The 21,805-nt window shown below is 51.6% G+C and overlaps 1 protein-coding gene across 3 annotated transcripts; it reads left to right on the forward strand.

The window, feature by feature from the left end:
* Positions 1-10,433: 10,433 nt before the first annotated feature.
* Positions 10,434-21,728, forward strand: P2RX5 (purinergic receptor P2X 5). Of its 3 annotated transcripts, none has more exons than XM_087825954.1 (12): positions 10,434-10,571; positions 14,400-14,550; positions 15,155-15,226; positions 15,487-15,562; positions 15,647-15,740; positions 15,821-15,901; positions 16,233-16,371; positions 16,945-17,081; positions 17,583-17,676; positions 18,112-18,177; positions 20,099-20,181; positions 21,382-21,728. In XM_087825954.1, exons 1-12 carry the CDS (start codon positions 10,438-10,440, stop codon positions 21,449-21,451), a joined length of 1,197 nt encoding a protein of 398 aa, XP_087682080.1. In that variant the 5' UTR covers positions 10,434-10,437; the 3' UTR covers positions 21,452-21,728. The 3 variants fall into 3 exon arrangements, with proteins under 3 accessions (XP_087682080.1, XP_087682079.1, XP_087682078.1); XM_087825953.1 differs by having other exon boundaries at positions 10,434-10,624; positions 21,382-21,727; XM_087825952.1 differs by lacking the exon at positions 21,382-21,728 and having other exon boundaries at positions 10,434-10,624; positions 20,099-20,332.
* The last annotated feature ends 77 nt before the right edge of the window (positions 21,729-21,805 follow it).

Consider the following 21,805-nt stretch of genomic DNA (forward strand, 5'->3'; position numbering starts at 1 on the left):
TAGTATTAAATGTTTTCTTTACAGAAGTGCCTTTAATATGTACATATACTATACTTCATGATTTTTCCCCCCCTCCCAAGAGATTATATAGTGTTTTTCAACCTTGCTTGTCTAAGAATTCTTTTTCTTAGCATTTCTATTAATGTCTCGCAAAATAGTGTGCTATGAAGTTTATCTTGCAGGGACAGTAGTTGAAAGCGATTCCTAGTCTGGTATTTCAAGATCCTCAGCTCTTGCCTATTATTTTATATCAGGCCACAGAAAAGCACCCTAGGACAAATATAAAAAATACAAAACCAAAAGTCATCAAAACTGGAACTAGGAAGGAGAGGAGAAGACAAGACCAAGACTTTGTTCTGTAGCTTCATTTCTATTGTGTGTATGAACATGTCTACTGACTAACACTGTGCCAGTCCTTTACCTGGCTCCCTGCTTAGTGAATTGCTCAGAGACACTTTCCTTCCCTAGTGAACAGTGGCACCAGAAGAGAGCACTGGTCCGCAGGGTGTGGAAGCTGGCCTGGGAGCGGGCAGGGGAGGCATACAGGGGTCAGGGCCTGGTTATAGACTGGCCGTGCTCTTAGTATCTTATTTTTTATTTTTATTTTTTAAATATATCTTTATTGATTTCAGAGAGAGGAAAGGAGAGGGAGAGAGAGAGAGAGAGAGAAACATCAATGATGAGAGAGTCATTGATCGGCTGCAGCCCGCAACCTGGGCATGTGCCCTGACCAGGAATCGAACCCTGATCTCCTGGATCCTAGGTCGAAGCTTAACCGCTGAGCCACGCCCGGCCGGGCAGTATCTTATTTTTATGGTCCATGCTGTTAGGGCTTGACCACATCTTATGGATTATAAAAGTTATTGCAAAAACTTAAATGATGCTGCAGTATATAATGTAGAAAGTAATGCTTGTGATCCCTCAGTTGTCTTTGTCTAATTGAGATGCTTTCATTATTATTTCTTTTCAATTTTATTTTTTTCTGAAATTTATGAGTTTCTAAGGTGTGAATTAAGGATTTAACCTGAGCGGGTTTTTTTCCAGAAGCATAAGTGATTCACAGCATCACTTATTACAATACCTAACCACTTCCTGTGCTTACTCACGCTCTGCCCAAGTCAGGGGGCCTGGAAGGCTGTAAAGATCTGAACTTCCCAGCAGTGGGTTTCTAGCCTGGGCCTCCCAGTGAGAGTAGGAGGTGGGCAGATGGGAGAAGTCTTTCCCCTCGTTCTGCGAGCAGTGCCAGCGGCAGAGGAGTGCAGGTGCCTGAGCAGCAGCGTGACAGCGTGGGCTCCTGTGGAGGTGGCTTCCTGCAACTCCTGACCTCTGGGTGACACCAGCTCTGCTATTTTTATTTTTCCGCCCTTTCAATAAACTCGAAACTTAGGTCTCTGAATAAATCTCTCTCTTCTTGAAATATCTAGAGTGGTTTCTGTTTTCTTGAAAACCTTGAGTCTACCTGTTATTTCCAAATGAACAGCAAGTTGTCTCTATCATTTATTGAAAATGCTCACTGATGATTTGAGATTCTGCTGTTATCATTTATGAAATCCCTATATATGTACATATATGAATTCTGGAAATTTAGTTTTGTTTCATGGATCCCTTTATTCCTGTATCAGTACCACTATTGAAGGATCACATTTTTTCATAATTATGCAAGTAATAAATTCAAAACAGCACAAAGTTATCTAAAAAATAAAAAGTTCTGCCCTGGCCCATGTGGCTCAGTGGTTAGCACGTCGGCCTGCACACTGAAGGGTAATGGGTTTGATTTCCAGTCAAGGGCACATACGTGGGTTGCAGGTTTGATCCCTGGCCCCATTCGGGGCACATATGGGAGGCAAGCAGTTGATGTGTCTCTCTCACATCTATGTTTCTCTCTCCACCCCCCCCCCATTTCTCCCTCACTTCCACTCTCTAAAAATCAATGGAAAAATATCCTTGGGTGAGGAGTAACAGAAAATAAATAACTAAAAAATGAAAAGTTCCCCTTTCCTCTCCCATTTCTAATCTCTTTTCCCAAAAGCAACCACTGTTAATAGTTATTCAGATACTCTTTTAAAATAATTCTATGCATATATCAGCATAAACTTTTTAAATGTATCAGTGAGATTAGATTGTTTATAGTGTTCTGCCCCTTGTTTTTTCATCTAATGACTTAGTCATTTTTATTTTTATTTATTTATTTAACCCTCACCTGAGGATATTTTTCCCATTGCTTTTCAGAGAGAGAGGGGGAGAGAGAGAAACATCGATGTGAGAGACACATTGATTAGCCGCCTCCTGCACGGGACCATGCTCAACCAACGGAGCCACACCACCAAGCCGAACGCTGCTTTTTGTTTTTGTTTTTTGTTTTTTAAAAAGCTTTTCAGTTGATTCTCTTGGATTTTCTAAAGAGAAAATCCAGTCTGCAAGTAATGGTAACTTGGAGTCTTTCACCCTGGTGTGTGATCACTTCAGGAAGAGTTGTCCTAAGCTTTCAGGAGGTAGCTGGATGCACCTAAGTGGACAATTTGCTACTTCAGTTGACTGTTTGTTTTTTAAATCCTCACCTGAGGACCTGCCTAGAGAGGGGGGAAGGGGAGAGAGGGTGCAGGGAGAGAGAAACATCGATTGGCTGCCTTCCTAGGCCCCCGACCAGAGATTGGTGCACAGCACAGCACTCTGAGCAACTCTGGCTGGGTTGGTTTGACCTTAATTGATCAGTGGAAAGATATTTTGAGAAGCTCATAAGTATATATGTAGATATACTCTGAAAGTGAAACCAGAGCAAACGTGAAGTTGTTTGTCACAGCCTTGCCCCATCCTAAGAAGCTGAGGAGAAGCAGTTTTGCATGAAACTTTCCAGGCCATGTCCTGTGCATTTGCAAATAGTGCTCACCTATATACATATACAATACATAGGGTTTTTTTCTTTCACATAAAGAGGATCATATATTCTACCATTTGTGACTATATGCAAGGAGTGATGCCAGAAAAAATGCTGCTGCTAAAGGGAGGGTGGGCGTGGGGATAGGGAGAGGTGGTACCTGGGGTTAACATGTCTATGGGGAATTAACAAATCTGTCTAGCTCCTTGCAATTTGTAAAGAAGCACTTTCAGCTTTTTCCAAAAATGGACTGAAAGATATTTTTGTAGTCTCCACGCAGCGCCAAATAGCTTTCCGGAAGGATCGAACCATGGAAGATGGGTATCAGCCATAAGAACATGTCCTGAGATCTCCATTTTCACTTCGCTTGTTTGCTTAATGGGTATATAATTGTAGCTCTAGTTATCTCTGTTGGCAAGACTGTATATTTTCCTATGAAATAAGGTGAGTTTTTTTGCTAGAGACTTTTTCTCTTTTGTCCAGTTAAAATGTGGCCCCGGTATTTTCTCATTAGCTCTTCCTGAACTGTGCCATCTGGGTTAGAAGAGGTGCGTTTCTCCTGAACTTCAGAGCCTCTGGGCAAGGAAGGGATTTGATGAAGTAGAATTGGAGAGCAGTGTGCCCTCCAGGATGGGGGGTCCTGGCAGATTTGCTGGTGGGTGTTAGGAAGCAGCAGGTGTGGTTTCTGGGAGTGAGTCCTCTTCTGTGCAGGGCCTGGAAAGAGGGCCTGGACTAGCCCTGCCCAGAGCTCTGGCAGATGTTCTCAGGCTCTGGTCCTACCCTGGGGTAATCTTTCCTTTTTAAAGCTGTGAGGTCTGAGATTAGGTTGGAATGCTGGAGTGGGAAGAAACCCTGGCCCACGTTGGTTCCCCAAACCTTTTAGATTTCCTAGTCTAGGGCAAGGCTACTGGCCTAATTCCTGGAACTTACACTGGGTCTTGGGGTGCTTTGCATCCTAGATGAAGAACTCACTGGTGAGTTGGCTGGCTTGTTAAGGACTCTAAGTCAGGGATTTCTAACTCTTGCGTGTGCCATAGGCCCCTTTGGGGGTCTGGTGAAGTCTATGGACCCCTTCTCATTATTTTCCAACATTGTATTATAAAAAGGTCCAAATATACAGGAAAATTAACAGTTTACTATGTTTGTTTTATCACATATTCTCCCACCTATTCATCATCAGCTTGTTTTTAAACACATAGAAGTTTACCAAGAGCCAATTATGTTGAACACAATGATCAGAATATTTTAAAATTATGATACGGAGATACATGTGCTTCTTTATTAATGCGTTAGCAGCAGTTCTGATAACTGCTATTTTGAAAGCAGTGATGCCCTTAAAATGTATTTTGAGGTAGTTACCTGTAAGGTGATGGCAGAATATCTGTAATTTCTATTGATGTTACATAAAGGTTGCCAATACTATGATGGTTTGTTGCCTACACTTGTAATTGAAGGAAGTGCTAAATTTCAGTGAAAGGGCAGTAAAACTAAATAAATAATGTTTTTTTCCATCCACCTTCTCAGACTTCCTTCTCTACATACTCTGGCCCATTTAATAAAAGCCCGTGTCCTGTCCTGTCCCTGGCTTTGTACTTTTGCAGCTGATCTTGATCACTCTGGGCAGTATTAGCTGTGCTTTATGGAGAAGGAAACCACTTGCCCAAGGCCACAGGGCTGGTATAAGGTAGATCCATTTTCCAGTAGCAGGTTTTTGGATCTCCAAGTCTAATAATTTTTCCACAAAAGCTTCGTCACACCCTGGTCAAGGCAGAGCTGACAGCGGTGGAGTGGTGGTGGTTTTCAGACTTTGTGGGCCAAAGACAGGGGTTGCTGAGCTCTTAGGTTCCTTGGCCCCTAAAGACACGGATGCTCAGGCCTGGTCTGGGCCTGGGAATCTGCTTTTTTGGCAAGCACGCCAGGTGACTGACGCACAGCCACACCCTGTGAGATACTAGCTATGGGATCAGGGTTTGTTCATCTGATTACACTTGGAGTCTGGATGACTAAGAAGTTGCTTCAGGTGACAGATTGAACTTAATTCTCTGGCAGAATGAGCTCTTGAAATCTTCTATGAATGTACAGACAAAAATAAAGGCTTAGTCACCCTGCCCCGAACGCTTCAAATATGCAAGCTAATGACAGAAGTAGGGCGATGGGAATTGATCCACCTTCCTTCTGCTCCTTCCCCTCCTCATCTCCTTCCTCGCTCCCTCCCCCTCCCCTTCTCTTGTTCTACAAGCTTCCCCAACTGCCCAGTTCACGAAGGTCCTGTGGTACCGAGTGGTAAAGCCCTTTCCAGCCCGCATAGCCCTAAACAGCAGATCAGATATGTACCCAACTGCAGCTCCATAAATCACACAGATCTTGTCCTTTGGAAATTTAGAAAGAGGGATCCAGGAGGTCTTCATGGAGACAGACCCCTGTAAGCTGAGCCTTAAAGCCGTGAAGGGCTGAGGGGAGACAGGCAGGAGGTCAGGAAGTGAAGGGTGTGATAAAGCATGTGAGCCAGGCCCTGAAGCCGAGTATGTGTAACGGACATGTGGCTGGAAGGGCAGGTGGGGACAGAAATCGCAATGAATGAGCATCTAGCCCAGCCGGCCGCGGCTCAGCGGTTGAGCGGCGACCTATGATCCAAGAGATCGAGGTTCGATTCCCGGTCAGGGCACATGCCCAGGGTTGTAGGTTCGATCCCCAGGGGGGGCATGCAGGGGGCAGCCGATTAATGACGACTCTCTCATCATTGATGTTTCAACTCTCTCTCCCCTTCTCCCTTCCTCTCTGTGAAATCAATAAAGATATATTTTTTAAAAAAATGAACCTCTACAGAATTGTGCATGAGGAACTACAGTAATGAAACTCATGCTCGTTTCATTCCCCCCACACGCCCATGAGCTTGAGCGTGGAGAGGAGGGAGCAATTTCATGCAGGTTGTAGAGGAAACCAGTGCAGGGAGCAGGGAGAGCTTTCGCTGAGGTGTCACAGTTAAAGTCGTTACTGCTCGGTGGGTGTGAGTTTGAATTTTTCTCCTTTTTAGGCCCAGTAGAGAAGCAAGCTTTACTTTTTTCAAGTGTGTGAAACCTCAGTAGAGTTTCTCCCCAGGTCAAACTCTCAGAGCTAAGTAATGAGCAGCAACCACTCAATTAAGATGGGTCCCAGGTGCTTGGATGGACTTGGAAATGCTTCCCACAGAGAGGAGCTTCTTTTTTCCTGTGGACTGTATCGCAATGACATTAATAATGCATCTGCTACTTCTTAAATGGACTAGTAATGTCTCTTAGTGGAATGTGTTTATCATAGCAGGCCTGCCAGAGCAGAAGAAAAATTAAAGAATAAATTGTGAAACCCTTTCCCCTCTGGGCAGCCCAGGATACTTAGGACTCTGAAGGAGGGCAGGATCTTCGGATGGTCCTCGAAAGCCTTGTGATGACCTTTTGTGGCTTAGGACAGACTCAGGTCTCCTCCCTCTAGGCCTCTCATGAACCTCCGCCTCTGGGGTGGAAATAGAACCTCGTTCTCTATGTGTAAGGAACACCTGAACCTCTACTCCAGGAACCATATTATTTGATGGGATTTGTGTTTTCTTTATTTTGCTTCCTTTAATTGTTTGGAGAATCTTTTTTGAGGTTTGAGTTTTAAGGCTTTAGTGCTAGAAGTCCTCACTAGGGCTGAAGGGAAAGGAGGAATTCATGTGTCTTTGGGGGATGCAGGGTGACCAAGTGCCACCTCCAAGCTGATGGAAACGCAGTGATGCTTTTGGCCACTGCCCTGCAGCCAACAGTTTCCCTCTTGGAAGCTCCCTTTCGTCCCCTAGAGAGAGGGATTTTTCTTGATTGAGGGCACGATCTTGTAATTCTCTGGCCTTTAAAGGCTCACCCCATTGCACCATACTTCCTCCTTTGTAACCTATAAAATTCATAGAAGGAACAGAGAATGGTACAGGGCAAAGGTTGGAATCAGAGGCAGGAGGGTATGTTTTCCCCCAAGTAGAGTCCCCAGCACATTTTTCAGTGGAGAGGGGAGACCCTTGAGGATCCACCATGGTTTTTACTAGAGAGTGTCCCAGAACCCAGAGCAGACCTAGTTGGCCCTAGGAGTGTATCCAAACCACACAGAACAAAAGACTAGCCATTCACCCCTGACCCCTGACCCAGGGAGTGAAGTTTAAAGGCATCCAGTCAGTTCCTGGCAGACCAGGGTGGAGCTCTCAGCCCTGGCAGCCTCTGCAGAAGGTGCCCGTTCTCTTGACTGACCCCTCACTCATGAGGCATCATGAGAGAGCCCATTTCCCTCCAAGGAGCACTAGATGACCAGGTAAGACGGTTTTGTTCAGGCCAGAGCAGGGCAGGGTGTGAGCTACAAACAAAATGTCATCCAGAAGAAGCCAAGGGTTCTAGAGGACAGATCCCTTCAGTGGATGGCCCCTAGTGTCAGCTTCTCAGGTGACCTCAGACCGACCTGCTTCCATCCAGTGTGAAATGGGCTGGATAGTTACCTCTCTGGCTGGGCTCACAGAGTGAGTCAGCCAGGTGATGTGCTCATGGTGGCCATGGAGAGAATTTCTTCAGCTGGGGAGCCACATAGTCTGGATTCAAATTCTCGCCCAGATGCTTACTAGTGATGTGATCACAGACACATCTAACCTCTTAGGGAAAAATAAGGATAACAGTTGTACCGATACGTAGAGTTGTGACTATTAAATGACCCCATACACATAAGACAGAGAACAGTGCTTGGTAAGTAGTAAGCACTGATGGGCATTCTCCATGGTAATGGTGGTGAAGATTCCTTGGACAGTGCCTGGGGCTCTGAGACTGCTGAGATGGAGCTATGTAGAAACTGGAGAAATCACTCAAAAGCAGCAGGCAATTTTCTCTCGAGGGGAGAATTCATCTTGGTTTTAGGAACACCTCTGACTTGGACTTTTAGTAATGCAAATGTAAAGATCAAAGGCCCCTTCTCCTGCTTTGGGTATAATGGGTGTTGGGCTTGACCTTTTGGGGTGGTGAGCTGGCCCCAGCTGTGTGGAAGCAGATTGCAGATGCTGGGGTTTGCAGCTTGTGAGAAGCACTGTGCACCTTGTTTTGACCATGACCCACAGGAAGAAATAGATGCCACCTCATAATGTCAGTGTACACACTCACATGTCAACCAGAAGAACCAGAAGTTTCACAAAACCATGACCGCCCTCACTTTCTAAACACACTTTGATATCCCCTCCCTCCCTCTCCCCCCCCCCCCTTATGTATATATGCTGGTTATGACCCAGGAAATTGACATCATGACCTACGGATCGTCTGGACCTAGTAGTCTTAGAAGATGTGCTGTGAGGGAGCCCACAGGAGGGGCCTGGCCCAGCTGTGAGGACAGCCCTTTCCCCTCTGGCCATTCCTCCTGTGGTCTCTAAAGCTTCGGGGCAGTTCTGTCAGAATTTGGAGCCTGGTCTTGTCTGGGCCATGGGGTGGTTCAGGAGGGGCAGCCCACACTGAAGGGCAAATGAGAGCAGAGCCCCTTCTCTGAAGTGAGAGGGGCAGTTATGACAAGCCAGAGGGCAGGGAGCCTGGCATTTCAGCCCCTCCAGCAGCATACAGTAGGCGCTCAGTAAAGGTTTAAGGAAGCAAGAACAGGGGAGAGTGCCCTGGACTAGTCATAGGCTCTTCCCTGTGACCTGGGGCCTCAGTTACTCCACCTGCAAAATGAAGGCCTGGTCTCTGGGGGATCCCCCAGTAGAATTAAGAGACCACAAAGCTTGGAACTCCCTTGGGGAGTGGAGAGACCCAATGTGGCACCATCCTATGTGCTGTTTGGGCAAGGGTGGGGGCCCAGCCTGGAGCTCTTCTCCAGGCCAGATCACAAGATCCTGAAAGGCCACCGTCCCCCATGGGCTCAGAGTAAGGGACATCTTTATAGGTGTAATGTCACTCTATTGAGGCTGCAACTCCTCTGAGTGTTCGAGAACCATGTCAGGGGAGGGCTGAGGAAGAGGCTGGCAGGAGAGCAAGGAAGGCAGGTCTGGCGACAGTTCCCAAGCCTTTCCTCCAGGATGACATCAGCTTCTAAAATCCCTAGTCATGACTGGGGAAGCATGGCAGCTCCAAATCCCATCCCTGTTTAAAAAATCGGGCCTGAATTGGTTCACTCACTCAACAGCTGTCTACTAAACTATTATAAGGCAGGCACAGCAGTGGGCGTGGGATGCCGAGATGTCCAGAGGTGAGGCCGCTGCCCTCCTGGAGCTTATGCTCTTAGTGGGGGACAGTCAATAAGTAAAGGAGACCCTATCCAAGAGTGACACATGCTCTAAGGGATTAAGAAGGCGTAATGGGATAGAAGGTGCCTGGGGTGGGGACTACTTTTGGTGGGTGGTGATAACAGGCCTTTTTGAGGAAATGGCATATGAGTTGAAATTGATGAAAAGGAATAAGGCCCCGTGCTTCCAAAATACAGATTCCCAGGACCCCTCCCACTAGACTTAACATATTAAGACACTAGACCCAGGGCCCGGGAATCTGCATTTTCCTTCCAAATGTTCCCATGTACATAAAACTGGAGACCTCCTGCCCTGGGCTTTTACTTTTAGAGAGGATCATACCGGGGGAACTTCAGGGTCCCTTCCAACTCCCAGAGCCTGTGTCAGGGAAAGGTTCTCACTGCGAGCGAGGGCCAGGCTAGGGAGAGGAGCAGGGTTCTGGTTGATGGCGGGACAGGGCGCAGCAAATGAGCAAGCACAGCTGCTCACACACAAAAGGGAGAGCTCCCCAGGGCCCTCCTCTCTGGGGCCCGTCTGTCTTGCTTTGGTGCAGGCCCTCTCTGCAGACGTATTTTATGATCCCGGGCCTTGGGTCCCTTGCCTGCCCACCCCAGCCCGTCTGCCCCAGGGGTGATCTTCAGGCCGTGGGCGCGGGGCCTGCTTAGCAGCTGCCTGCCTGGGAGCGGGGGTTACAACCTGCCACAGCTGCTGCCACTGGGACACCCACTTGATGAGGCGGGAGCCATGGGTCTGTCAAATCCCCATTCTCTCCCAGCCTGTGTGTGCGCGAGCGCGCGCGCGCCAGGGAGCAAGAAAAACCTATGGCTGCTCTTTAACCCCTTTTCACATCCCCTGCCCGTGCGCAGGGCCCTCCTCCTCTGGCCTCTGTTTCCCCATCTGTTCCATAGGAGGAACCCCGGGGATTTCTCGGGGCGCGGAGAAAGGGGTAGGGGAGGTTGGCTTTGAAAGAGCTCTCCTCTGGGCGCCTGGCCTCCCTGGTGCTCCCGTGGAGCCCGCGAATTTCCGCCGCGGCACGTGCGGTCGCCGGCCTCCGGGGCGCCCCGGCGCGGGGGTCACCGTGTCAGCGCAGGGAGGGGACGGGGTGGCCGCAAGGTCGCCGTCCGCCGCCTGCCGCTCCGCGCCGCCCCCGCCCCCGCCGGGCTCCGCGCTGCGGGCAGGGCTTTCTCGGCCCTCTCGGTCCCCTCGGCCCCCTCGGCCCCCGCCCCGCCCAGGCCCAGAGCCCCGCGCGCACCTCGGGCGCCGCAGCGCGGAGCGAGCGCGGGGCCGGCGCCGGGAGCGGGCGAGCGCGGCTCGGATGCGCCAGCCGCGCGGCGGCCCGTCCCCAGGCCCAGGTGAGACGGCGCCATGGGGCAGGCGAGCTGCAAGGGGCTCTACCAGTCGCTGTTCGACTACAAGACCGAGAAGTACGTCATCGCCAAGAACAAGAAGGTGGGCCTGCTGTACCGGCTGCTGCAGCTCTCCATCCTGACCTACCTGGTGGTGTGAGTGCCGGGCTCCGGGGCGCGGGGCTGGGGCCTCTCCGGGGTCTGCGAGTTGGCCCGGGTGCACGTGGTGTTCCCCGGGGCTTGGGGGTGCGGGTGCGGGTGGGGGTGGGGCAAGGAGGGAGCCCTGGACTCCGGGGACTGCGGCCCTGGAGGGGACGAGAGGCGGCAGGGGCTCCTCGGTTGCCCGGATCGACCGGGTTCTCCCTGGGCAGCTCCCTGCTCCAGGCCTGGAGCCCCCGATGCTAGGGCTGCGGGACGGGGGCAAGGGTGCCGGGGGCTGGGCTGCAGCTGTCGCCTCGGGAGCTTCCCACACAGGGGAGGCTATTTATAATCGCTGAGCTCAGAGCCAAGCCACCTCCTGGGGCCACACAGGAGCCTGGGCATGTCCCTCTGGTCAGCTCACCCCACAGCGGCTGGCCTCTCTGGTATCCAGCTGGGGGGCCCTGCCCACGGGTGTCTGCGCCACCCACTCCCCCTCCCACCTGGCAGAAGCTGGTGCCATGAGCAGAGGGGCAGCTCCTTGGGGCTGCTCCACCAGGCACTGTCCAGAGCCCTCACCCCTGAGTAGGGAAGGGACAGGTGGAGGGAGGAACTGGCAGCAGAGGACCGGGATGCGGATGCGGATTCGCCTTTTGCTCTTCCATGAAATGCTGTTGAGTGGCTCCCATTTCCTGATTGGGGGAGGAGTAGGTGCTCCTGCTGGGAGGGTAGCCCTGACATCACCTGGAGGCCTGGCATGTCCCCAGCTTCGTCCTTAAGGCTCCTGGCTGTCTCCCACCTGAGGGCCTTTGGACATGCTGCTCCTCAGCCAGGGGTGCCTTTCCTCCTGCACTTGGGCAGTGTCCGCTCCTCCTTCAGACCCGGGCCTCCCAGAACTCCCTGGCCCCTTCCTCCCACATGTCCAATAATTTCCCACAAGGTAATTATATACTTGTTTGGAGGCTGGGGACACCAAGAGGAAGGGGCCTGGTATCACCTAACTGCTCAGGCAGTCGGTGTGAAATGAATGAGTGAATGAATGTTCCTTGAGTATTTGCTGCATGTTTCTGTCCTGGGCCCAGTGTGTCTCTACCAAATGGCTGGTTGGCTCAAGGGTCACAGCCCTCTCAGAGTTCCTTAGAGACAGGACCAGAGTCTAGGGCCCAGGACATGCCCCTCTGCCCCCAGAGATGAAGAGGGTGGACACATTTTGTTTGGCATCTGCTATCCAGAGAACCCTTCCTGGCACCTTGGGAGGTGCAGGGCATCCCACACCACTACTGCGTGGCCTCAGGCAGGCAGCTTCCTGCCCTCTCCTGGTCTCAGTTTCCTCAGTGCGCCCAAGTTTCTGTTAACCTGGTCTCTAATTTTAACAGTAACACCAGCAATAAACTGATGAGTTGTATTCAAGGAGCTCTTCCTCTGTGACAGGCACTTCCCGTGCTAAGCAATTTACATGTACCATCTCATTTAAAAATATTCTTGTATTTTGACATAATTTTAGACTTTGGAAAAGTTACAAGAGTAGTACAAAAACTTTTTTAATGCTCTTCACCTAGATTCCCCAAATGTTAACATTTTACTACACTCGTGTTCTCTTACTTTCTCTCTCCATGTCTCTGCATTTTTTTCTGACTGTTTAAGAGTAGTTGGCAAACATGATGTCTCCTTGCTCCTATATACTTCATTGCGTATTTCCTAAAAATAAGGAATTCTCTTATTTGACCAAGTACAAGTAGGAAAATTAGGAGATTAATATTGAACTGTTGTTATTGCCTAAGCTATTGACCTTTTGTAAATTGTCCCAACAATCTGAGCTCACGCCTTGCACTCAATAGTCATGTCTTCTTTCAGCTCCTTTAATCTGGAATTGTTCCTGAGTCTTGCTTTGTAACTCATGAACACAGAATTTTTTAAAAACCATTTTTAAATTGAGGTAAAATACACGTAGCATATAATTCACCATTTTAATCATTTTAAATTATACAATTAAGTGGGTTTTAGTATATTCACAATGCCGCACAACCATCAACACTGCCTAATTCCAGCAATTTCCACTGCCCCCTAAACCTGTATCTATTAACAGTCAGTCATTATTCTCCCCTACCCCCATCCCTTGGCAACTACTAGTCTTCTTTTTGTCTCTATATAGTTGCCATTCTGGCCATTTCATATAAATTAAATCATGCCCTGTGTGGCTTTTTGGGGGCGTGGGCCTGGCTTCTTTTACTTGGCATGCTGTGTTCAAGGTTCATCCATGTTGAAGTATGTGTCAGCACGTCATTCCTTTTATGGCTGAATAATGTTCCGTCATATGGTTACACCACATTCGTTTATCTGCTCATTGGTCGGTGGACATTTGGACTGTTTCTACTTTTTGGCTGTTATCAATAACGCTGCTAAGAACATTCACATACAAGTTTTTATGTAAACACGTGTTTTCAGTTCTCTCGGGTATACACTTAGGAGTAGAATTGCTGGGTCACAAGGTAACCTTTCTGAGGATTTGCCAAACTGTATTCCACAGCAGCTACACCATTTCACATTCCCAATTTCTCCACGTTCTACCAAATTCCATTTTTTTTTTTTATTATAGCCAGCTTATTAAGTATGAAGTGTTATCTCATTGTGGTTTGTATTTGCATTTCCCAAGTGACCAATGATGTTAAGCATCTTTTCATGTGCTTATTGTCTGTTTGTATATCTCTTTTTGAGAAATGTCTATTCAAATCCTGGGTCCATTTTTTTTTTTTAAAGTAATGTCTCCATTTTATTTTTTATTTTATTTCTAATCCTCACCTGAGGATATTTTTTCCATTGCTTTTCAGAGAGAGTGGAAGGGGAAGAGAGAGAGAAAGAAACATCGATGTGAGAGAGACACATCGATTGGTTGCCTCCTGCACCCTGACTGGGGCCAGAGATTGAGCCTGTAACCAAGGTACGTGCCGTTGGCTGCATTCGAACCCGAGACCCTCCAGTCTGCGGGCCAATGCTCTCTCTATCCACTGAGCCAAACCAGCTAGGGCCTTTGTCCATTTTTAAATTGGGCTATTTGTCTTCTGTACTGTTGAGGAAGACTTAGATGTTCTGGGTACTAAATCCTTACCAGTTATATGATTCACAAGTGTTTTCGCCCATTCTGTGAGTTATCTTTTCACTTTTTTTTTAAAAAAAGGTTTTTTTAATTGACTTTTAGAGAGAGGAAGGGAGAGGGAAATTGAAACATTGATGTGAGAGCCAAACATCGATTGGCTGCCTCCTGCACGCCCCCTACTGGGGATCGAGCACACAACCTGGGCATGTGCCCTGACTGGAATAGAATCGGTCACCTTTCAGTGCATGGGACAATGCCCAACCCACCGAGTCACACCAGCCAGGGCTCCTTTCACTTTCTTGATAGTGTATTTTGATGTATAAAAGTTCTTAATTTTGGTAAAGTCCAACTTACCTATTTTCTCTTGCACTCTAATGTTGTAGACTGCCCCTTCATTTGGATTCGATTGGGGTCCCCTCATGGTTGGTTTCAGGTTATGCACCATGTCCTTTAACCCCCCTCACCGCCTGGAGGGAGGTGCTGTTATCTGTGTTAAGCCCCAGAATTCATTGGCCTGCCCAGGGTCATATGGCCAGTTCAAGGGTGAGCAGGTGTCATCCCAGCCCCACTGAGAGCAGTGCACTGTCACCTGGGGTTACGTGGAGCCCTGAGCCTAGGGGCCCCCCCCCCCCCGCCGGGCTTGGGGAAACCTGAGGGCAGCAACAAGGCTGATGCCCACCTTGCTGGCCCCTCCCGCAGTTGGGTGTTCCTGGTCAAGAAGAGTTACCAGGACACCGACACCTCCCTGCAGAGCAGCATCATCACCAAAGTCAAGGGCGTGATCTTCACCAACACCTCGGAGCTGGGAGAGCGGCTCTGGGACGCTGCGGACTACGTCATCCCACCCCAGGTCTGAACCCCACCCGGGCTGGCAGGGCCTGGCTGGGGTGGGTCACATGGGAAGCTGCTCTGGGACCCAGGGACTCCCATTCGTTGTCTCCCTTCGTCCAGAGCAGCTGCCAGGGTTTGTAAATAGAGATCCTGTCCAGATCCTTCCCCCATGCCCAACTCCATGAGGCTGTGCCTCATGGAACCGCTCTGTTCCCAGCAAACCCTGAGCCTGTTGAGACCAAAGGGCTCAGAAGAGTTTCTGGGTCAGTGTGAGTCCCTTAGGTCAGCTCCCTGGCCTGTTCACAGTCTACCTGGGCCAGGGCGGAGCTGCCCCCTCACTGCTCCCTCTCCTCTCGGGCCTGGACCCCAGGGGCTGAAGTCAGAATAAGGATTTGTGGGGCGGGGGCAGCTTGCGGGTGTGGGTCTGGAAGGAATCCATTAAAGGACATTTACTCAGGGACTCTGGGGTCAGTGGGTGGATGGGTGGGAGGGGATCTAGGGATTTTATGGCCCCATTGTCCCCAACATCCATGCAGAGACCCCACCCCCTGCCAGGCAGCCCTGGGAAGGAGGGTCCCCAAGAAGGCAGAAGGAGGTTCCTTAACCCCTCTCTGGTTCCCCAGGGGGAGAATGTCTTCTTTGTCATCACCAACCTAATCGTGACCCCCAACCAGCGGCAGGAAACCTGTGCTGAGGTTTGCTTTGGCGCGAGCTGGGAGGTGGTGGAGAACCCCAGCACTGGCCTGGCTCCAGAAGCTGGGGCTCTCTCCCTTGCGGGGCCTTGGGGTGTGCATTGGTGCATGTACCTGTACTGTTTAGGGGAGAAACAGGTTCTCAAAAGGTGGGTGGCCCGAGGCAGGGGAGGAGCCTCTGTCCTACTTCTGGGGTGGGACCCGGCTCTGAGCTGGGAGCCTGCAGGGGAACCGTTCACACAGGCGCCCTTCTGTCCCGGTAGAGCGAAAGCATTCCTGACGCCCTGTGCTCTGAGGACAGCGACTGCCCTCCTGGGGAGCCTGTTGTGACTGGAAATGGTGAGGCTGGGAGTGGCCAGGGCTGGGGAGCAGAAGGGGGCTTGGAGCCAGGGGGTTCCTGGCACTACCTGTCCCACCCTGCAGGAGTGAGGACCGGCCGCTGCCTACGGGCGAACAGGCAGAGGGGCACCTGTGAGATCTTCGCCTGGTGCCCAGTGGAGACAAGGTCCAGGCCAGAGTAAGTGGCTGTGGTTCGGGACCCCGAGGGGTTACCCAGGCCTGCGGCTCCCTAAACAGCTGTCCCGGCTTGGTTTTCAGGAAGCCACTCCTGGGCAAGGCTGAAGACTTCACTATTTACATAAAGAACTTCATCCGCTTCCCAAAATTCAACTTCTCCAAGTATGTGGGGCTCGGCTACTGGAGACCCAGGGGTGGGGCTTTGGCTGGCCCTCCTGGTGGCTGTGAGTGGGTCCCCGTGTATGTATCACTTGTGTATGAATGAACCACTGGGGGCAGCTGGGCACCCTGCCCTGCTGGGGGCGGGGGGCTCTGTTCTTGACTGCAGTGGGACGTTAGCGTGGTTGTGGTCGGGGCTTGAGTAGAGGGCTGAAGTCCAGGACAAGGCCTGGGCCGGGTGAGGGGCCCTGTGCCTCCTGGGTCAGGTCCAGTTTCTGGCTCAGAAACAGCAAGTCTACCTTCATTTCACTGCCTGTTCATGGCCTCCACCCAGGACCAATGTGCTGCACACCGAAGACAGTAATTACCTGAAGTCCTGCCGGTTCGGCCCCAAGAGCCCCTACTGCCCCATCTTCCATCTGGGGTCTGTGGTCAGCTGGACGGGGAGCGACTTCCAGGAGATAGCACTGCAGGTGGGTGGTGTGCGCTCAGGGAGCCCTCTGTGGGGGCCTCAGGGCTCTGGGCCTGGGCTCTCTAATGAGGGTGTGTGTGGGGTGACCCATGGGGTAGGGTGGCCCTGCAAAGTCATCTGCCCCAGGGACTTCCTGTTTTCAGAATTCACTGTGACACACAGCCAGCTGTGCCTTCGCTCGGACCTCGGGCACTTGGTGAGGGGCATACTCGGCACCTGCCCTTTGGTTCTTAGTCACTGGGGCAGTGGCTGAAACTGAACCAGAAGGAGTCCGCCTGGCACGTCCTGGCTCTGTGTAAGGTGCCTGCCCGTAGCGTAGTAGGTGCTCACCCGGTAGTTCTCGTCTTTTCTGAAGCAGGAGGCAGGAGGAGACGGGGGCTAGGGGCTGTCAGCGTGTCGCCTCTTAGCCTCTCCTGGGCCGTGCACCTTCCTTCCAGAAGGACACTCCAGCCGGGCTGACCCCCGGCCTCAGTACCTGCCCAGTCCTGTCCAGCTCTCCGTGGAGAGTTAGTCTGTGACTACTGTCCATCTCCAGAAAGTTCTGTGCACGGATTCCCGTCTCTTTTTCATCAAGGGCGGTGTGATAGGAATCCAGATCGAGTGGAACTGTGATCTTGACAAAGCTCCTTCTGAATGCAACCCTCACTATCATTTTAGCCGGCTGGACAGCAGGCTTCTGGGAAACTCTGTCTCTTCTGGGTACAACTTCAGGTAACTGGGCCTGGGCCTGCTGCCGTATGGCTCTGTCCATGTTTTGTATCCTTTCCTGGGGGCCAGCACTGTAACGCCCCTTCCTGGGGTAAGTGTCAGAGTGGGAGGTGCAGGGAGAGACAGCTGGGGAGAGAGGGATGGCCTCCAGGGGGGCCTCTGGGGGAGGAGAAGAGAGGAGAGAAGGGTCTGTCATCGCCCTGGGATCCCCATGAAGCTGGGGCCTGACTTCTCAGTTGGATCAGCTCCATCAGTGCTTTGGTGGCCCAGGTTGTCCCAGCATGGAGTGGGAAAGCCCTTGTCACTTGGGGAATGTCGGGCAAGCATTTCAAAGATCTGGATGAGTCTTTAGCATAATGTCAGCAGGAGGGTCTGCAACCTCTTCTGGGGCTGCTTTGAGCGAGGTCCGGGGGGTGCTTATAAATCTCAAAGCCTCCGCGTCTGTGTTACCAAACAGGGAAGGCCCAGCAAGGCTGAGGTCTCCCCTGGGCTGTGTCTCCCCAGGTTTGCCAAATATTACCGCGATGAAGATGGGGTGGAGTTCCGCACCCTGATCAAAGCCTACGGGATCCGCTTTGATGTCCTGGTGAATGGCAGGGTATGTGAGCTGTGCCTCCCACTCGGAGGCTGGTCCCGTCTACTTCTCTAGAGGTGTCTCTCGCTCTCCCCCACAGGCCCTGTGGGATTGCCCAGGCATGACAAGCTTGTTCCTGCCTCCGCAGAGCCCTTCTCGAGCTTTCCCCCACTTTGTATAAATTCTTATTCAGCCCTCAAGACTCAGCCCAGGCTGAATAAAGTTCCATCTTCTCCCTGCTCCCCTCGCTCCTCTCTCCATCAGAGGACAAGCCACTCTGTGCCAAGCTACATGCTTGTCTGTTGCACCGGACGAATGTCCCCAGAGGGTCGGTCTCCTTGTCTTAATCCTTCCTGCACCTCAGGGCAGGGCAGGTGTGTTGGGAGGGCTCTGGTTGGAGTGTCGGGGGACCCTGCTGTCCACCTGCCTCCCTCACCCTGCCTTGTCTCTGTGCTTCAGGCAGGGAAGTTCAGCATCATCCCCACGATCATCAACATGGCCTCCGGGGTGGCGCTCATGGGTGTTGTGAGTACCTCCCCTCCCCTTCCCCTTTACCCTCTGAGCACTGGTGGGGGGAGGGGGACACTGCCTCAGGGGAGCTGTCCTGATGCCCCAGAAAGAGAGCTGGCAGGCCAGTGCAGGTGCCGGTAAAGAGGACTTTCTGGGACTTCACACCCCTCCAGTGGCCCCCAGGGGGCAGTGATGGCCTGAGTTTCTCTTTTCAGAGCCAGAGGCATCTGCCTGTTGCTCTGGAGCTGGGTTTGGGGCTGGGGTTCTCTGGGATACAGGATTAGCCCCTGAACTTTAATTTATTTTTATTGTTGACACTATTGCCGATGTCTTCCCCCCCCCTTGCCCACTTCTACCCAGCCCCCAGCCCCTCCCTCTGGCCTTCACCCCAGTGTTGAGTGTCCACAGGCTATGCATATATGTTCTTTGGCTAATCTCTTCACCTTCTTTCATCCAGTCCCTCCCACCCTCCTCTCCTCTGACATCTGTCAGTCTGTTCCATGTCTCAATGCCTCTGGTTCTATTTTGTTCGTCAGTTTCTGTTTTCTTTTAAAAATATATCTTCATTGATTTCAGAAAGAGGGAGGGAGAGGGAGAGAGAGATAGAAACACCAGTGATGAGAGAGTCATTGATCGGCTGCCTCCTGCTCGCCCCCTGCTGGGGATCGAGCCCGCAACCCGGGCATGTGCCCTGACTGGGGATTGAACCACAATATCTCCTGGATCACAGATTGATGCTCAACCACTGAGCCACGCTGGCCGGGCAGTCACTGAACTTTTAAAGCCTCATCTTCACTTCTGAAAAGAGGCAGGCCCCAGTTATAGACAAGGTTTCTCACCTGTGGCCCTGTGGAACAAGGAATTGATTTTAAAAGAACATTTTTTGCATCTGGGGGAAACAAGAAAAAGAGGTGTGCAGAACTCAGGGTCAGAGGACCGGGTTCAAGCGTGGGCCCATCCATCAACCTCCTGCGGTCCCCCACCCTCCACTCAGCCGGTCAGGAAACCCCCTCTGTGTTGCGGGTGGGTCCGCCCTCTGGTGGGTGAGACGGGCATTGCACAGGCACTCTGGTCTGAAGTGCATGTGCTCAGGTGTCAGTGGGTCCCCGCTGCATTAGCTCAGGTCGCGAGCCGCTTCTTTCCCTGACCATCACTGCGGTGTCCTTGTTATTCAGATCCCCTCCAACCCATCCTTCACACTGACAGCCAGAAGGATCTTTTCTAAATGCCACAATTCCGACTGTGTCCTGCTCCTATCCAAAGCCCTCAGTGTCCCCCCTAGAGGATGAGAACTAGTGCCTTGAAGACATTCAGGGAGCGTTACAGGCTGGTTCGGTCCACCTCTCCAGAAGTGTCTAGCTCTCTGCCACAGGCCCTGTGGGATTGCCCAGGCATGACAAGCTTGTCCCTGCCTCTGCAGAGCCCTTCTCGAGCTTTCCCCCCTTTGTGTAAATTCTTATTCAGCCCTCAAGACTCAGCCCAGGCTGAGTAAAATCCCATCTCCTCTGCTCCTCTCCCCACCATAGGACATGCCACTCTGTGCCATAAGTTACATGCTTGTCTCTTGCACCAGAGAGTGTCCCCAGAGGGTCTTGTTGTCTTAATTCTCCCTGCACCCCAATGCAGTACCTGGCACGTGGTGAATGCTCAGCAGACATTGGTTAAAGACATGATTTGATAGGTCAGGGGAGTGTGGGGGGTGCTTAGCCTGAGGGATCAGGTGGACTCCAGGCTTACCTGGGCTCTACTACAGACCAGCTTTGTGGCCTTAAACAAAGGTGCCTCTTTCTGAGCTGTTGCCCCATCTATGAAATGGGCACAATGATGTCCCCTTCTGGGATTGTTACAGGATCCAACGGGATGTAGTGCAGTCAAGTGGCTGTGGGGTCTCCAGAAGTGTAGGGTTCTGAGTCAGGGACCCCCAACTCTTTTGCAGGGGTCTTTCATCTGCGACCTGGTACTCATCTACCTCATCAAAAAGAGCCACTTCTACCGCAACAAGAAATTCGAGGAAGTAAGGTCAGTTCCACTTCCTCTCCACTGGCCCGAGGGGAGCCCTAGGGAACCAGCTCAGCCAGCCTCCCCCTCCCTGTCTTAGGACCTTTACCCTGGGTGGGTGGTGGCGCCAGGGCTGAACATGGGGAGCCGCCCCGGAAGGGCAGGAAGGTGGACTTTTCTGAGTACATGCTCCACAGAACTGGACTCCGCCTCAGAGCAGCTGTCTGAAGAAAAAGCCACCACAGGCCATGGGCAGACCTGGTTTCCAGGCCTCCTCGGGCCTCAGTTTCTCTCTGCGAAACGAGAGAATTGGTTTACATATAGTGCCTTCCAGCATTTATGTTTTAGGATTCTTGGACTTGGTAGTCCTGGTGGGCTGGGGTTGAGGGAAGCTGGAGTGGTAAGGGAAGAAAACAGATTTTCTTTTTTTTGTTTACTACTGAGCCTATTTCCAGGCTCTCTTGGGCTGTGGGCTTGTTGGGGTGTGTTGTGTCTGTAGGCAGAAAGGAAGGGGAAGGGGCTCTGGTCTAGGCCTTGGGAAGGTTCCCTGGAGGATCTGGGATTAGAATGGGAGCCCTTGGCTGAGTCAGGAGGTGGCCACGCCAGCCTCGCCTCTGTCTGGCTTTGTGCCCTTGAGCAGGGGCCTGACACTGGGACTCTCCTCTTGTAAGCCACATCCCAGGAGGGGTTCACTGGCCTGAGTAGACTTTCCTCCCATCCCCCATTTTCAGTCTTTGCTGATTTAGAGGTTGGCAGCCTCCAACCAGAAGCTGCGCCTGGGCAGGGAAGGGTGTTAAAAGGACTGGGACAGAGAGGAGGGACAAAGGATGGTGAGGAGTGAAGAGAGGTTGTAGGGGCTGCAGCAGCTGGGGCAAGGAAGTAGTGGAGGCTGGGGATCTGCTGTGTGGCCGGGCACCCAGCAGCCCATGCTCCATGAGCTGTCACTTTTTGGGTGCTCGCCTGAGCTACTTAGGCTGTGAGAAGGAAGAATGGCCACGGCCCTGGTCTTGGAGCAGCCTCACCTGCGTGGGGTGCCGCTGTGGTGGCTGCTGCTCATTGCTGGGGCAGCTCCAGGTCTGAGCATGTACAGGTGTCTGGGCTACTCCAGGGACCCCAGCACACTGCCCCTCTCTGCGGATGCTCTCCCTGCCTGTAGTGCTGCCTTTAGGAAGGCTGTGTCCACAAGATTCCCAAACATGCTCTGTGCCCACCCACACACAGGTCTGGCCACACAGGGAATGGCAAAGTGACTGTGGAGCAGCTGCAGAACCTGCAGACAGTGGAGGCGTAGCCAGACTTGAAGATGTTGGGGGCATAATCACCTGCACCTCTGAACTGGGAAGAGCCTGTGTCTGCATGGGACAAGGGCTTCTGGGCACCCCCATCTCTCCTGAACTTTGGGATCTTGCTACAAGCTTTTTGTTTTGTGTTGGGGGAGGGGAGCCTCCCAGTGGCAGAGTGGCTCAGATCTAAGATACACTGGAAAGGGAAGGGGGGCGGGCCAGGGTGCGAATATTAGAATGTTTTCACTTCTTCTGAGAACCTAATTGGACATTCATTCATTCATTCATTCATTCATTTATTCCTACATGCAGTAAATATTTTTTTGCTGTGGGCTGGGCCCTACTAAGAGACGCTTAAGTGA

The sequence above is a fragment of the Miniopterus natalensis genome, chromosome 17, assembly GCF_054644295.1.
Source record: "Miniopterus natalensis isolate mMinNat1 chromosome 17, mMinNat1.hap1, whole genome shotgun sequence".
Taxonomy (NCBI): Eukaryota; Metazoa; Chordata; class Mammalia; order Chiroptera; family Miniopteridae; genus Miniopterus; species Miniopterus natalensis.

Bases quoted from the DNA above. Each gene is read 5' to 3' on its own strand.
- P2RX5 (XM_087825952.1), top strand. From the start codon at position 10,488: ATGGGGCAGGCGAGCTGCAAGGGGCTCTACCAGTCGCTGTTCGACTAC. The intron at 16,372-16,944 runs GTGGGTGGTGTG...TTTTTCATCAAG, and splicing joins TCCAGGAGATAGCACTGCAG to GGCGGTGTGATAGGAATCCA. The intron at 17,677-18,111 runs GTATGTGAGCTG...TCTGTGCTTCAG, and splicing joins ATGTCCTGGTGAATGGCAGG to GCAGGGAAGTTCAGCATCAT.